Here is a 13,680-nt window from a genome sequence, read left to right on the forward strand (position 1 = left end):
TGCAGGAATCGACCAGCAGAATGCACGGTTAAGTGGAACAACAAATCGAAGTTTCTCTCTCTCTTCCCCCTTCCTCTTTCTCTAATAAATAAAAACAGCTAAAAGAGAAGAGTCAGGGAGGCAGCTGGCAAGAATATTGTTTATTGGGGAGGCCGCAGGAAAAGGTCAGGGCGGAGGGAAGGGCTGGAGTGTGTGTGGGACTCGGGAGGGGCTCTGCCTGCTCTCAGGAGCTCGAGCAGGTGGGCTGCTGCCGGTGAGAGCCCACGGAGGGTTCAGAGCTGCCCAGCGTCTCGGGGGCCAGGGCAGGGCCAGGCGCAGGCGCAGGCGCAGGCAGGTTGGCCTCTGTCAGCAAAGCTGCATCTTCCCAGGAGCCTGAGCCTGGGCCAGGAGAGGGAAAAGCAAAACACCAAACAGGAAATCAGATAACCAGGGCCCCTACCCGCATGCCACCCCCACCCCAGGTCCCCATGGGGTCCCTCACCATCGCTGGCTTCCCGCTCTAGCTCTTCCTCTCCATTAAGGGGCTGCGGGTCTGGCTTTTCCTCCTCGGACAGCTGGCCCTCTGCAGTCACAGGGAGAAAGCAGAGGGGAGCCTGGAAGAGCTGCTGGGGAGGCAGGGAGGAGGCAGGAGGGAGGGAGGCGGTGGCTGCGGCACCATACCTGTCCCTGAGGGGTCAGGGCTCTCGCCGTCCTCTGTAATGTCCGGCAGGGGTGTTGACTCCTCCTGGCCTTGGGATAGAGGGCAGGACAGGGTCAGGTGGCTGCCTGGCCCGCATGCTCATGTGTGAGAGCCGTCAGCCTCCTCCTGGATGGAGCAGGCCCCCTCATCCAGCCCCAGCCTCCACTTACCTGGCCGGCGGGCAGCCGTCCTCCCCTGGACCTCCTTCTGGGAACCGTTCCTCTTTCGGATGTTTACCTGAGGAGGAGAAGCTACTCAGCAGCGGGGACTGACGTCCCCCCCAGCGACCAGGGCCCCCACACGCCATGGCCCACTCCCCAGGCAGGAAGGGGCAGGAAGGGGCCCGTTGCCACCTGCAGAGCGAAGCGGTGCTGGGGCCAGATGCCGCCCCACACCCACTGCATGTAGCTGAAGAGCACGATGACGCTGAGGAACGTGAAGTTGCTGGAGATGCCTATGAAGGCGCAGGTGATGGGGAAGTTGTACAGCAGGTACCTGTGGCAGGAAGCAGGGACAGCAAGGGAGCCGTTACGGGCACCAGCCTTCTCCTGAGAGCAGATCTCAGCTCTGGCTGCACGTCGCCTTCCCTAGGTGCCTTCACACAGGCTGGGGGCCAGCGTGAGCCCCACCCACTCGGGTTCAGGTGGTCGGGTGGGGTGGCCCAGGCATCGGCATTTAAAAAAGTTCCCCAGGGAACAAATGAAGCAAAACAAAAGCAAACTCATAGAGGCAGACAACATGCTGCTCATCACCGGATATGGGCAGGGGCGGAGGGGGCGGGATGGGTAAGGGACCCGCTGTGTGGTGGTGGTGGAGGTGGGCTCTGGTGGTGAGCATGCTGCAGTGTATGGCTGTTGAATTATGATGTTGTGCACTTGAAATGTTAGGCACCAACATGACCTCAAAAAACCACACCCACCAAGAGGAGGAAAGGCTCCCCAGGGAGCTGATCTGTGCAGCCGGGCGGAGACCTGTGACCCAGCTAAACCCTCCACCTCCTCAGAGCCCCGGTCCCTCACCTGAGCCCAGAGAAGTGGGCGTGGATGCAGAGGGAGGCCCTGTACAGCTGGATGCGCTTGCTGTGGATCTCGATAATCGCTCCGGTGGTCGGCACGTACTGCGGGGTTGGGGTGGAGGGGGTGGCCCCATCAGGCCAGGACCCGGCTGCTGTCAATCCGAGGCCCACCCACTTCCAGCCTCCTGGTGGCTGTCCCCCCTGACCGCTGTCCCTCCTGACCTAGCCCGGCTCCTCGAGGGGAGAATTCTAGGCTTCTGGGGAGGCCGTCTCCCGCCCTCCTGCACCCCCTCACCGAGTTTTCTCTGTATTCCGGGTACAGCTCCACCTCCAGGAGCTGCTTCTGCTCAGCGAAGCCGAAGAGCAGCAGACCGGAGAAGACCAGCGTGTCCAGCATCTGGAGCAGGTCTGAGCGGTAGTGCAGCATCACCTGCAGGGCCAGGAGGCGAGCAGGAGTCAGGCAGCCCGGCTTCTCCTGGGCCCCCCACTCCCGTCCCCCTGAGCGACTATGAAGACTGCTTCTTCCCCAGGTCCCCTGCTCCCACCTTCTCCTACCGTGCCTGCCCACGTCTTGACCCAACCATTTAAATGCTTGCGTGGCAGCCCTGCCCTGCCCTGCCAACCACATGTCTCTTCCAGCACAACAAAGGCCTCTGCTAAGCAACCTCCCTAGGTCTAGCCTCCACTGTCTCCAATCTACCTTCCCCCCAGATAGCTCTAGCATCCAAGCAGACTGACTGCCAGGGCGCCACCTGAAACTTTCTTCCCCAGGTAAACATTTAGGGATTTGTTTCATGGTGTGGTTCTGTTGATAGTTAAGAATGGAGTCGATGCTCAGCTGGTGTGGCTCAGCAGCTGAGTGTCAACCCAGGAATGAAAAGGTCACCAGTTCGATTCCCGGTCAGAACACATGCCCGGTTTGCGGGCTCCATCCCCAGTAGGGGTGCATGCAGGAGGCAGCCCATTGATGTTTCTCTCTCATCAATGTTTCTATCTCTCTCCCTTCCTCTCTCTCTAAAAATCAATAAAACCTGCCCTAACCGGTTTGGCTCAGTGGATATAGAGCGTTGGCCTGCGGACTAAAGGGTCCCAGGTTCAACTCCAGTCAAGGGCATGTACTTTGGTTGTGGGCACATCCCCAGTAGGGGGTGTGCAGGAGGCAGCTGATCGATGTTTCTCTCTCATCGATGTTTCTCTCTATTCCCTCTCCCTTCTTCTCTGTAAAAAATCAATAAAATATATTTTTAAAAAATAAGTAAAAATCAATAAAACCATATTAACAAAACAAAAGAATGGAGTCATGCCCTAGCTGATTTGGCTCAGTGGATAGAGCGTGGGCCTGCGGACTGAAGGGTCCTAGGTTTGATTCCAGTCAAGGGCACATGCTCGGGGTTGCCGGCTCGATCCCCAGTAGGGGGCGTGCAGGAGGCAGCCAATCAATGATTTTCATCATTCTAACATTTATTGAACACCTACTATGTGCTAACAAGCACTTTACATTTCCTCATCGAACCCTCATAGTCTTGCTGTGAGGAGTTACCCTAATATGGTGTATAATACTTTATACTCACGGGGTGACGGTGCCCTCAGCTGGTATATGTTTCTGAGTGAGGATTTGAGCCTGGGTCTGTTTGGCTCCAAGGAGGCCCATATTCAGAGCCGTTCTTTTCAGATTTTATCCCAAAGCTGGACAATGCCATCGGGCAATGCCTGCTCCCCTTCCCCACCCTGATGTGCCTGTGACCTCTGGGCGAGGCGTTTGCTCCTGAAGGCCTACCCAGGTACTCTAACACGGCGATCCTTCTCCACACCCTCCCATCCGGGCCACGAACACTTACGGAGCGTGAAGAGGTGGAGATGATTCGTCCGCCTCGGGTGTAGCATGAAATGGTGACCAAGAACATGCCCAAATCTTGATTCACGGGGGACTCTGGCAGCTCAAGCTCTAAGGTAACGCGGTACGGCTGTCCATACATCAGCACCTGCCCAAGGGAGCCCCATCTCTTTTCAAAAACACGTATTTTTAAATTGTGTCGCCCCTTTCCACCTCCCCCCACGCCTTCAAATATTCTCCTCCTAATATTGAGCCACAAGCGCCCGGTTGGCAGTCACTGCCTCTCAATCTCGTTGCAAGGACGTGCTGCCCCCTGCTGGTGGCTGAACCCTTCTCACTTCTCTCTCCCTGCTGTTCTGGAAAGGCTGTCACGTTTCTTTTCCAAAAGTGAGCCAGCGTGTTGCCAACTGGGCCATCTGTGACTCAGGCCTGTCCCCAGAGGCTACTGCCCACCCCCAGGGCCCATCCTGCCTGCACTTACATGATTAATTAACCAAGTGCCAGAGTGCGCATCTCCCCAGCCAGCTCTCAGCCGGCTCTGCATGGTCACTGTCACTCCAGACCATCCTTTTGTCATTCTGGGCCCCTTATCTTGGTCGGGAGAACCCTGAGAACACTATGAGTGGGAAGGCTTCTTCTCTGGGATTAACCTCAAAATGTTCAAGACTTGCCACCAAACATACCCTGGTGTTTCCTGACCATTCCTGAACCCCTCTTAGCCTATATCAACTATTTCCCTATAGCGTGCCCTCCACAGCGGTGAAGAAAAGCTTGTTTGTCACCAAAGAGGGAATGGATATTTTTTATGTTGAAAAGCACTGTGCTAGCCGTAGTAAATCAGCTGTACAGCTGGGCGTGCCCCTGAGCATTTCATCACAGGGTAAAAGGCAGAAGCCGCTGATCCCAGTCTATACAGATTCTTACTTTCAGTCTGAAGTCTCTTTTGAAAAAAACGGATTCCATGAGATTCCTACCCCCCTGTAGAGGTCAGATAAGTCTAAACCAGAGGCTTCAGCGAATTCTTTGAAATATTAAAACAGTTCTCTGGGTGGGTTGGAAGGAAATGGAGAGTGACTGCTAGCTAATGGGTTTCTTTTTGGGGTGATGAAAATGTTCTAAAACTGACTGTGGTGATGGTTGCCCAACTCTGTGAATATACTACACATGACTGAGCTGTGCATTTTAAATGAGTGCATTATTTATCATGTGAATTATGTATCCATCAGGCTGTTCGTGTGTGAATGCATGTGTATATGTACCGTCTAAATAAACGTTCTCTCTGAGGAGATCCATGGAATCTAATACCAGAACCTGTGACCGACTCCATGCCTTTGTTCATGTGTGTCTGGTAGGCAGACTCTCCCCTTCTCTCCTGTTCCCAGTGTCCACCCTTCTTTAAAAGGTCCACTGTGAGCCTATCTCCATGTCTCACACTGATCTCTCCACGTCTTCACAAATTCTTCTGAAACGCAGAATCTGCATCGTACACTAGCAGATTGATAGTGTAAAACCCTATCAATCCTTTGGGTTCTCTGAAAGCAGGACCACATCTTCTACTTTTAGAAGGTGTTAAGCATAGAGTAGACACATTATTTCATCCACCCAATACAGTCATTCATTCAAAACTGTTTGCTGTAAATGTCAAACGCGCGGCTGGCAGGCCGCATGCCTCGTTTATTTAAATGAGGCATAGAACCTGGGACTCTTCAGTCCGCAGGCTCGATGCTCTGTCCACTGAGCCAAACTGGCCAGGGCCTGAGGCTTTCTTTATAATCTGCTCTGTATATTCTAGTTATTAGTATTCCCGGTCAGGGCACATGCCCGGGGTTACGGACTCAGTCCCCAGTGGGGGGCATGCAGGAGGCAGCCCATCAGTGATTCTCATGCCTCTCCCTTCTTCTCTGAAATAAATAAAAATATTTTAAAAAATAAAAATAAAGAAGGATGTTCCCATTCTGCATTTCTCGGGGCTTCCAGGTTAGTTGAAATCATCCTGGCCTCTGGCCAGTCCTATGGCACAGTACCCTTTGTAATGGCAGGTTGCACATACTTGTCAACAGTTTCATAATTTTACATACAAGCTTTCAAAACTCTTGGGTGGCTTCCATCCTAGTCCAGTGAAACGGCTGGTTTGATAATTTAGGTTCATCTAGATTTAAAACACACCTCGTGTATAGATATGGACTGGCTGAAACAATCTAAGAAGGAGAACATTGCTAACATCTGCAGGAAAGAACAAGCCATAATATTTATTTAGAGTCTAACTTTTCTTTAACTTCCCTTTCCTTTTTTTTAATTGAATTTATTTGGGTGACACTGGTTATTATCGTCCCTTTCCTTGACAGCCTTCCTTTCTTAATCTTTGTCACTCAACCCCTGTTCTCCAGATCTTTCTCAAGTCTTCCTTCTGATTTCAAGTCATCAAAGCTCTAATGGAACCTCTCTTCAGCTTCCATACTCACCCGATCACGTCCACCCTTAGCTAGGGACACGTTGGCAACAGGGAAGGAGCAGAGTAAGGAGGTAGAGGAGTCACAGTCGGTCCTAAATGAGAATGAGGATGACACTGCTAAGTTATGGAGTCTGCCTGACCTGCCTGCACCCCTTGTTGGCCCCCTAGTGCTCCCTCCTGTCCCCCACCCCTTCTCCCAGAACACCCTTCTCTGTTACAGATGGAGGAGAGATGCAGCCCACAGATTCAAGTGAGTCTTTCATTCTCTTTCTGCTCCTTCAGCTAATTTCCCCTCAGAGAGCAGACATTCTTAAGTGGGACTCTACGGACACTTCATTGAAAAGTTTCAGACTTGCCCTAGGTGGTGTGGCTCAGCGGATAGAGCGTCAGCTTGTGGACTGAAGGGTCCCGGGTTTGATTCTGGTCAAGGGCACGTGCCCAGGTTGCAGGTTCAATCCCCAGTAGGGGGCAGGCAGGAGGCAGCCGATCAGTGATACTCTCTCATCATTGGTATTTCCATCTCTCTCTCCCTCTCCCTTCCTCTCTGAAATCAATAAAAATATATTTATATATTTTTTAAAAAGTTTCAGACTTAAGTGTTTCTCACATGGAGAGCTTGATTCCCACCCCCAGATTCTGATTCAGTAGTTCTGGTCTGGGGCCCAGTTTGAGAAAACCCCTTTTTAAGAGGGTCATGACCCCCCCTCCCCCCGCCAAGTTGTAGGCAAAACTGCACATGGGTATGCGTGTGCAGCATATGGGTGGGCATGTTGATATGTTTTTATGGCAAGAAGAGCCATAACGCCAGCGTGGCTCAATGGTTGAGCATCGACCTATGAACCAGGAGGTCACAGCTCGATTCCTGGTCAGGGCACATGCCTGGGTTGCAGGCTCCATCCCCAGTGTGGGGTGTGAAGGAGGCATCCAATCAATGATTCTCTCTCATCATTGATGTTTCTATTTCTCTTCCTCTCCCTTTCTCTCTGAAATCAATAAAAATATATATTAAAAAAAAGAAGAGCCATAGCTTTCATGACATCCATAGCTCCTTAGAAATTATAGCTTATAATCAGGGACACAGGGGAAAAAAAGATTCTGGACCACTGACAATAATGTCCTTATCAGCTTCTCTTGATTGGCCATTGTTAAGACAAGGGGAGAGAATCTGGCAGGGTCTGTAAAATGGGCAGAGCATGACTCTGGGAGTTTACATATCCAGCCACCTGTGTTTCCATAATCTCTACTGTGCAGTAGACTATTGGGAGCGGAAGTGATGCAAAGGGCAAATGGCTGCTTTCCTAATACTTCCTTTAGTAAAGGCCAGGTTAGCTTTGAGCTGAACCAAGGGGTTGGCTTGTTCCAGAGTCTACTGTGGCCCTGAGAAAGGTCGGCTCCAACCGACTCATGACACTCAGAGAGACAGTCTAGAAGGGTTTTTTGGGTTTTTTTTTAAACCTTTTAAACCAGAGGTACAACTAGGAACCCAGACCCCCATCAGACCTGATCGGCTGTTTAGCTTTGGGCTGTGATAGGTAAGAAGTCATGTGAGCCACTGGGCCAGTTTCCTCCTCTGTAAATGAGGGGACGGAACTGAATAAGCCCTAAGGGTCTCGCAGCAGTTCTCCCACAGGATTCCTCTCTGATACAAGACCCCTCTCACCTGTAGTGGAAATGCACGGGGCTGAGGTGGCTGACGGTCGGCATGTAGGAATAGTAGAAGGAGCCATAGAGGAAGACAGACACCCAGAGCAGGAGAAGGATGGTACAGAAGAGCACCCCAAACTGCAGCAGCAGCTTGCGGGCACGGCCTGCCAAGACATGGCCCACTTCCTGGGCCCATAGCAAGGCAGGTACTGGTGGGTCATTGACCATGGTAAGGGGTGCAGTGAGTCTGGCCCCGGGTTCAGGCTTTGAGTTCCTAGCTGTTCTGCCACCTGGACGCCACCCCTGGCCATGGGATGAAGCAGCTGGTGGTTTCTGGAAAAAGACAAGAGAGGAGGAAAAAAATAGCTTCTTTTTGGAGGGAGTTGGGGACAAAGGGACAAGGTTACTGGGCTGGCTTTGAAGAACCAGATAGAGCAGGACATAGCAGAGTCTTTGTTTCACATGGCCTTTCTCCAAATGACTGTTTCCCAGCCAATGTCCCTTCCCTTTCCTCCACTGCGCTGTTCACACCCAGTGCCAGGGCTGCTCAGTTAAACTGGTCCTCCCGCCTCCCGATTCCCGACAGGCCGCCCTGAGACTCATTCACAGCAATATATAACACACAGAGGGTGCGCACCTTAAAATTATTAAGGCGCTTTTACACACGATGACACTGAATCCGCACTGCGGGGTGGCTGCCCCGAGAGAAGGTGCGACGCGCCTAAAGTCGCAAAGCCAGACTCAAGAAGCAGCCGAAGCGCAGTCACAATTGCCTCCCGAGTTTCTCCTCTCCTGACCGGCCCGCGCCCCACGCCGGGCAGGGCGTCCTGCAGACTGTGGCCGCTCCCTGCCAGCCCCCTCCCGCTCGCCGCGGGGCGCGGCGCCCGGAGCCCCCACTGCACCCCGCCGCGGTTGAAAACAGCAACTCGCAGGACGCCACAGCTCAGCGGACTCACCAGCATCGCGCGCTGCCTGGGCAACGGCGAGAGGGACTTCCGCCTCCCGGGCACGCCCCGCCCCCTCCTGCCGACGGCCAATGCTGTCCGGGGGCGGGGCCTCGCCCGGGGCGGGGCGCGGGAGGGGCGGGGCTAGGCGCGGGGACCCAGCTGTCCGGACTGCGGGGCTCCCACCTCCGCGCGCTCCGCGCTCTTCCTCCCCGCAGTCCGTCATCCTCCGGTTACCGGGCTAAAGGGGACAGGCGCCTCCCTCCCGTCCCACGACAGCCCCGGGCATGTTGTGAGTCAGCAGCATCCCCTGGGCCCGCCCCTCCAGGCCGCAATCACGGGCCTGCGCCCACACCTTCACCCGGGCCATTTAACCCCCGAAACGGGAGGGAGGCGGCGCCCAGCCGGCGTTGACGTTGGTCGCCCGTCCTCAGCTCTCGGGCCGGTAGGTGCCCGAGCAGAGAGCACTCGCCAGAGAACATGGCAGTCTGCAGGGGCCTGCGCGCCCCGCGCTCTGGCCGCCCCGATCCACAGAGCGGTCGCAGTTCAGTCCGGTGCTTTGCCTCCAGCGTCCAGGACGCGTGATGGACCCGCTCTGACCCTGACTCACTCTCCCTCAGTCCCCACAGCGCGCCAGCCAGACGGGGCCTCGGAGGGCGGCGCCTTCTGTTCTGTATGTCTGTCCGCCCCGAATAGGAGCTCTCCGAGGGCCAGGCCAGTGTGGGGGATCTTTGCATCCCCCCCAGCACCAAGCACAACGATGCTGCCGTGGGGGGTCATCTCTCAGACCAATAACCCCACCGCACCCCAAAGCCCCATCTATTCCAGCGGCATCAGGACTCCCCCACGAGGCCCCTACCTCCACTTTGTCCGATTCTCTGAGCCGCTCTCTGCACGCCTCTTTCCCCCCAGACGCTCCCCTTTGGTCTGCCATTTCTTTAGACATTTTCCTGAGGTTCCTCGCTGCTCCTAGAGTCTCCGCTCGAGTCACTTGTGGCTGGAACCTGAAGTGGCGACCTAGAAGCTAATACCTGTAGCGCATCACATTTTCCTGGATGTGGGGAATGGCGGGTTCCTGGGAGAGAAACGAAGATGCACGTGATAAATGCTGGGTCAGAGGAGAGGGAGGAGCGGAGGATGGGGGCGACTGCCCAGCTGATGTCAGATTTTCAAATGAGCAGGGTCCCCCGCAGCCAGTCCCCAGTCCCGGCTGCACTGCAGGGGCTGTCACAGGCCCGGACCACCCGCTGGAGGGGGAGCCGCCCCGGCTGCGGCTCCTGCGGGCGGCTCGAGGCCAGACTTAGGCTACTACCCGGCGGGAGGGGCAGGTACTGAGACGGGAGCGAGGGGCGGGGGGGGGGGGGGTGAGGGTGCGCAGGGGCTGCGGGCACAGCCAGGCGCCCCCGCGGCCCGGCACTTGGTACGCTCCAGGCCCGACCCGCTCCCTCCCGCACCCCGGTCCTTCCCGCATCCTTGTCCCGCAGGTGCCAGCTGGCGGGCCGTGCCTGAGCCGCAGGAACCGAGGAACCGGGACCAGCCCTCCGAGGCGCACTGACCTGCCCACCCCGGGGACCCCTGTATTAGCAGCCTCGGCGCTAACGCTTTCGGCGGCAACTCCCTGCAGGTGCGGCGCGCACCCCCGGCACCAGGCTCCGGCGCCCCCCGCGGACCCCGCTCCCCGTGGCCTCAGGTGAGTCAGGAGCATCTTGCTTTCCCCGGGGGGCTCAGGGCGGGGCTCCTGGCCGAGGCTCCCGAGCGGGAGCACATGGCTGCACGGGCTGAAACGCCCGAGGGCGTGTGTGTGGAGGGTCGGTGTGGCCCGGGCCAGTGGGAGACGGGGAGCATCTCGCCTCCCTCTCCAGGTCAGAGGAGGGCGCAGGGGTGGGGATGGGGGAGAACGAAATATTGGGGCGCATGACCCAGTCCTAGGAGGGTGGTGAGCGAGCAGGGAGGGGCCCTCGCTCCCCTCTAGGATGAAAGGGGAGACCCCGGTGAACAGCACCATGAGCATCGGGCAAGCCCGCAAGATGGTGGAGCAGCTCAAGATCGAGGCCAGCCTCTGCCGGATCAAGGTGGGCGGGATGCGGGTCAGGGATGCTCCCGCCCGCGCCTCCCCGGCCCGGCGGGCACCGGCCCTGTGCCCCGCGGTGCCCCCGCCTCGGTGGGGGGAGGCCGGGGAGGCGGCGGGGACTGCGCCGGGCCGGGCTCACATCCCTCCCGGTGCCCAGGTGTCCAAGGCGGCCGCTGACCTCATGTCCTACTGCGACGCCCACGCCTGCGAGGACCCGCTCATCACCCCCGTGCCCACCTCGGAGAACCCCTTCCGGGAGAAGAAGTTCTTCTGCGCCCTCCTCTGAGCCCGCCCCGCCGCCCCGCGCCCTCCGCCTCCGCCCCCCGCTCGGCCGCCCGGGAGGTGCCGCCGCGCCCGGCCCGCCCCGCCCTCCCGTCCCGGTTTCCACGCCCACCGGCGCCCGGCCCCGCCCTCCCCTGTGACCCGCCGACAGCGGCGAGGGGCGGGCCGGGCCGGCTCCCGCCTCACCTGGGGCCGCGGGGCGGGGGGGCATCTGAATAAAGTCTCCAGAGCCTCGGGGTGCAGCTCCGGTGCCGCGGTCTTTGGGGGGCGGGCCGTCAGTCACGAGGGTGCGTGCGGCCGGGGTGGGGGGGCCGGGAACGGCCGTCCCCGCGGGTCCCGCACCGTCTGGGGTGGGGGGGCTGGGGGGGCGCGAGGGCACCTCCAGTGGATTCCACGGGGGATTCACACTCACACACACTCATTCACACACACACTCATGCGCACGCGCACGGGGGCCGGGGACGACGAGGCAAGAGAAACTGAAAACAGACGAACCGAGTGGTTCAGGGAGGGAGTCGGGCGGGCGGCCGCCGACGGGAGGAGCGGGGAGGGAGGGAGAGGCCGGCCGCGCCGCTAAGATGGCCGCGCCCACAGGCGCTTCCAAGATGGCCGCCGCCCGCGTCACCGCGTCTCCGCGCCTCCGCGCCGGCCTAAAATGGCGGCCCGGCGGCTGGCGTTCTCAACATGGTCCCTTCTGAGCTCTTCTGGTCTCAAAATGGCTGCCCGCCCTCGCCGGCTGGGTCTCCCCTCGCACCCGCCCCGGGGCCTGGCAGCCGGCGCCCCGACCTGGTGACGGCTACGGAGGCCGCGGCGCGGGGCACGGGGAGGCAGTCGGGCTCTCCCTCGCGGAATGGCGGCTCCGAGGGGACGGGCGCTGCTCCGCTGCCCCCTCGCCGCACCCCCGCCCGCCGCCCTCGAGGCCCTTCCCTTCAGGGCCGCACTGAGGCCAGGGCTGAGGTCACCCGGCGCAGGTGGCCGGCCCCCCGATTGTCAGCCCCCCCCCCCCCCCAGGGCACATCCTTCCGGGGAAGCTTAAGCCAGTTTTGTGCCGGGACACTTTTTGGGGGGACGGGGAGTCAAGGGGATGCCTCTAGCAATGGGGGGACCTGCCTCACGGTAGCCATCACCCAGCTCCGCTGTCACAGGAAGCGGGCGGGGGTGGGGGGCGCAGAGGAAGCCGCTGCCCCGAGGGGAGGCCGAGCCCTTTCCTGTTGGAGCCGGTGGAGCCCGGAGGACCCGCGCCCCGAGGCCGCCTGGCAGGGAGGACAGCGGGGCCCACGCCCAAGACCTTCCTCTTCGGGCTGCTCCGCGCTTGGCAAATTCCAGGGCGTGAGTGAGAAAACGTCCGCAGCGCAGATGGGTGAAGCCGGAGGGAGTGCTCGACAACTGTAATCGATGCTTTAAAAAGCCTTTGCTCCCCTCCTGCTCACGCACGTTCATGCTCCGATACGAGGGCGAACGCTGCAGCCCGAGGGGGCGATGAAGGGGCTTAGAGACGAGGCACGAGCTGTGAATCAGCGTTGAGGTGATGGCTGGGCGGGCCCTGCGATCGGGGGAGCCTCGGGGTACCCGCCTGGGCCCTGGGTCCCACCGTCCGGTAGGGGAAGCGGGGGGCACCGGGACCTGTCCCGGCTCCCCGCGCGCCTGCGCACCCAGCCGGGTGAGTCCCTGTTGGAAAGGACGAGGGCCCGCAGCGCTGGCTGCAGTCGTGCGCTTGTCAATCAGTTACCTTCTCGTTCCCCAAGCTCACAGAACCCGCACCAAACACCTCTGATGAAGGCCTAGGCTTTTACTCCTAAGTGGCAGTTACTCATGAATAAACTTACTTGGCCATAAATGGGACCTTAGATTTAACTTCAAGCATCCACCTGGTTTTAGTCTAGGCCAAATACAGAGATCTGACACAACTTATTTTCTTCTATTCCAATGGCTCAAGCTCTTAGCATCAGCAAGCACTGAGTAGGCTCACAACCCCGAGTGGAGGCATGGCTGGCGAAGCAGGAAGGAATAACAGCCATCCCAGAGGAAAGCCATCCTTGGTTGGACCCAGTGAACTGGAAGCAGCATCCGAAGTAAATCAATCCCCCAGATGACACACTCCACCCGTCAGTGCAGCCACAGGAGAGAGAGTGAATTCAATCCAAATGGTTATTTATTCTAAAACTGGAAGCTACTGTGCCTACATATTCGCCAGAATGTTGTAATGAGAACAGGGGAGGAAAAAGTTACAGATGTAAACAATGACACAGTTACATTTTTTAAAAAATGGTAAAACCCTTTTTTACTGGCCACTTCCAAGAATGCTTTACAGGTTGTGCAAAAACATTTACAGGCTCCATGTGATGTTTGTTTTTCTCACAAGCTTTTCCATCTACAACTACAACAGAGGTCTGATAAAACACTAAACAAATCTAAGGAAAACAAGGCTAGGGATCCCTTCTGTTAATCCACATTTGCCCCCTTAACATTGTTTTTTTTTTATAATAAAAAGACAGAAACAAAACCCAGACATCTAGTGTTGCTGTGAGTGCTCTCGGATTAAACCAACAAGGACGTGGCAGTTTCACTTTCCACCCACCTAGAAAAACAGCTTTTTTTTTTTTTAAAGGTGACTTTCTAGTGTCAAAATTTAACAGCAAGTACCTCCCCTAATCCTCCCTCCCCCCAAGAAACCCAAAGGGGCAGAGTTTATCCCCCTGGCCCTGAGGGCCTAGCACCCACAAACCATGTCATAGATTACAAAAGGATGCTACTTGCTG

General features: G+C 57.4%; 2 protein-coding genes across 7 annotated transcripts; one reads left to right on the forward strand and one right to left on the reverse strand.

Annotated features, from left to right (window-relative positions):
• Nucleotides 1-125: 125 nt before the first annotated feature.
• BSCL2 (BSCL2 lipid droplet biogenesis associated, seipin) lies at nt 126-11,479 on the reverse strand. 6 transcript variants are annotated; one of them, XM_070427295.1, is made up of 12 exons: nt 11,417-11,479; nt 9,428-9,643; nt 7,641-7,957; nt 5,991-6,072; nt 3,533-3,676; nt 1,990-2,124; nt 1,699-1,796; nt 1,033-1,174; nt 850-916; nt 661-729; nt 482-562; nt 126-378 (listed from the first exon to the last, which is right to left on the reverse strand). In XM_070427295.1, the coding sequence occupies exons 2-12, from the start codon at nt 9,512-9,514 to the stop codon at nt 224-226; spliced, it is 1,377 nt and encodes a 458-aa protein (XP_070283396.1). In that variant the 5' UTR covers nt 9,515-9,643; nt 11,417-11,479; the 3' UTR covers nt 126-223. The 6 variants fall into 6 exon arrangements, with proteins under 6 accessions (XP_070283396.1, XP_070283394.1, XP_070283395.1 ...); XM_070427293.1 differs by lacking the exon at nt 11,417-11,479 and adding an exon at nt 11,108-11,395; XM_070427294.1 differs by lacking the exon at nt 11,417-11,479 and adding an exon at nt 10,877-10,926.
• On the forward strand, nt 10,053-11,158 carry GNG3 (G protein subunit gamma 3). Its single transcript, XM_070427300.1, has 3 exons — nt 10,053-10,258; nt 10,541-10,640; nt 10,797-11,158. Exons 2-3 carry the CDS (start codon nt 10,542-10,544, stop codon nt 10,923-10,925), a joined length of 228 nt encoding a protein of 75 aa, XP_070283401.1. The 5' UTR covers nt 10,053-10,258; nt 10,541; the 3' UTR covers nt 10,926-11,158.
• Nucleotides 11,480-13,680: the final 2,201 nt, after the last annotated feature.

Source organism: Myotis yumanensis, unplaced genomic scaffold (assembly GCF_028538775.1).
Source record: "Myotis yumanensis isolate MYYU_CA2020_CCGP unplaced genomic scaffold, mMyoYum1.0.hap1 SCAF_10, whole genome shotgun sequence".
NCBI classification, from domain to species: domain Eukaryota; kingdom Metazoa; phylum Chordata; class Mammalia; order Chiroptera; family Vespertilionidae; genus Myotis; species Myotis yumanensis.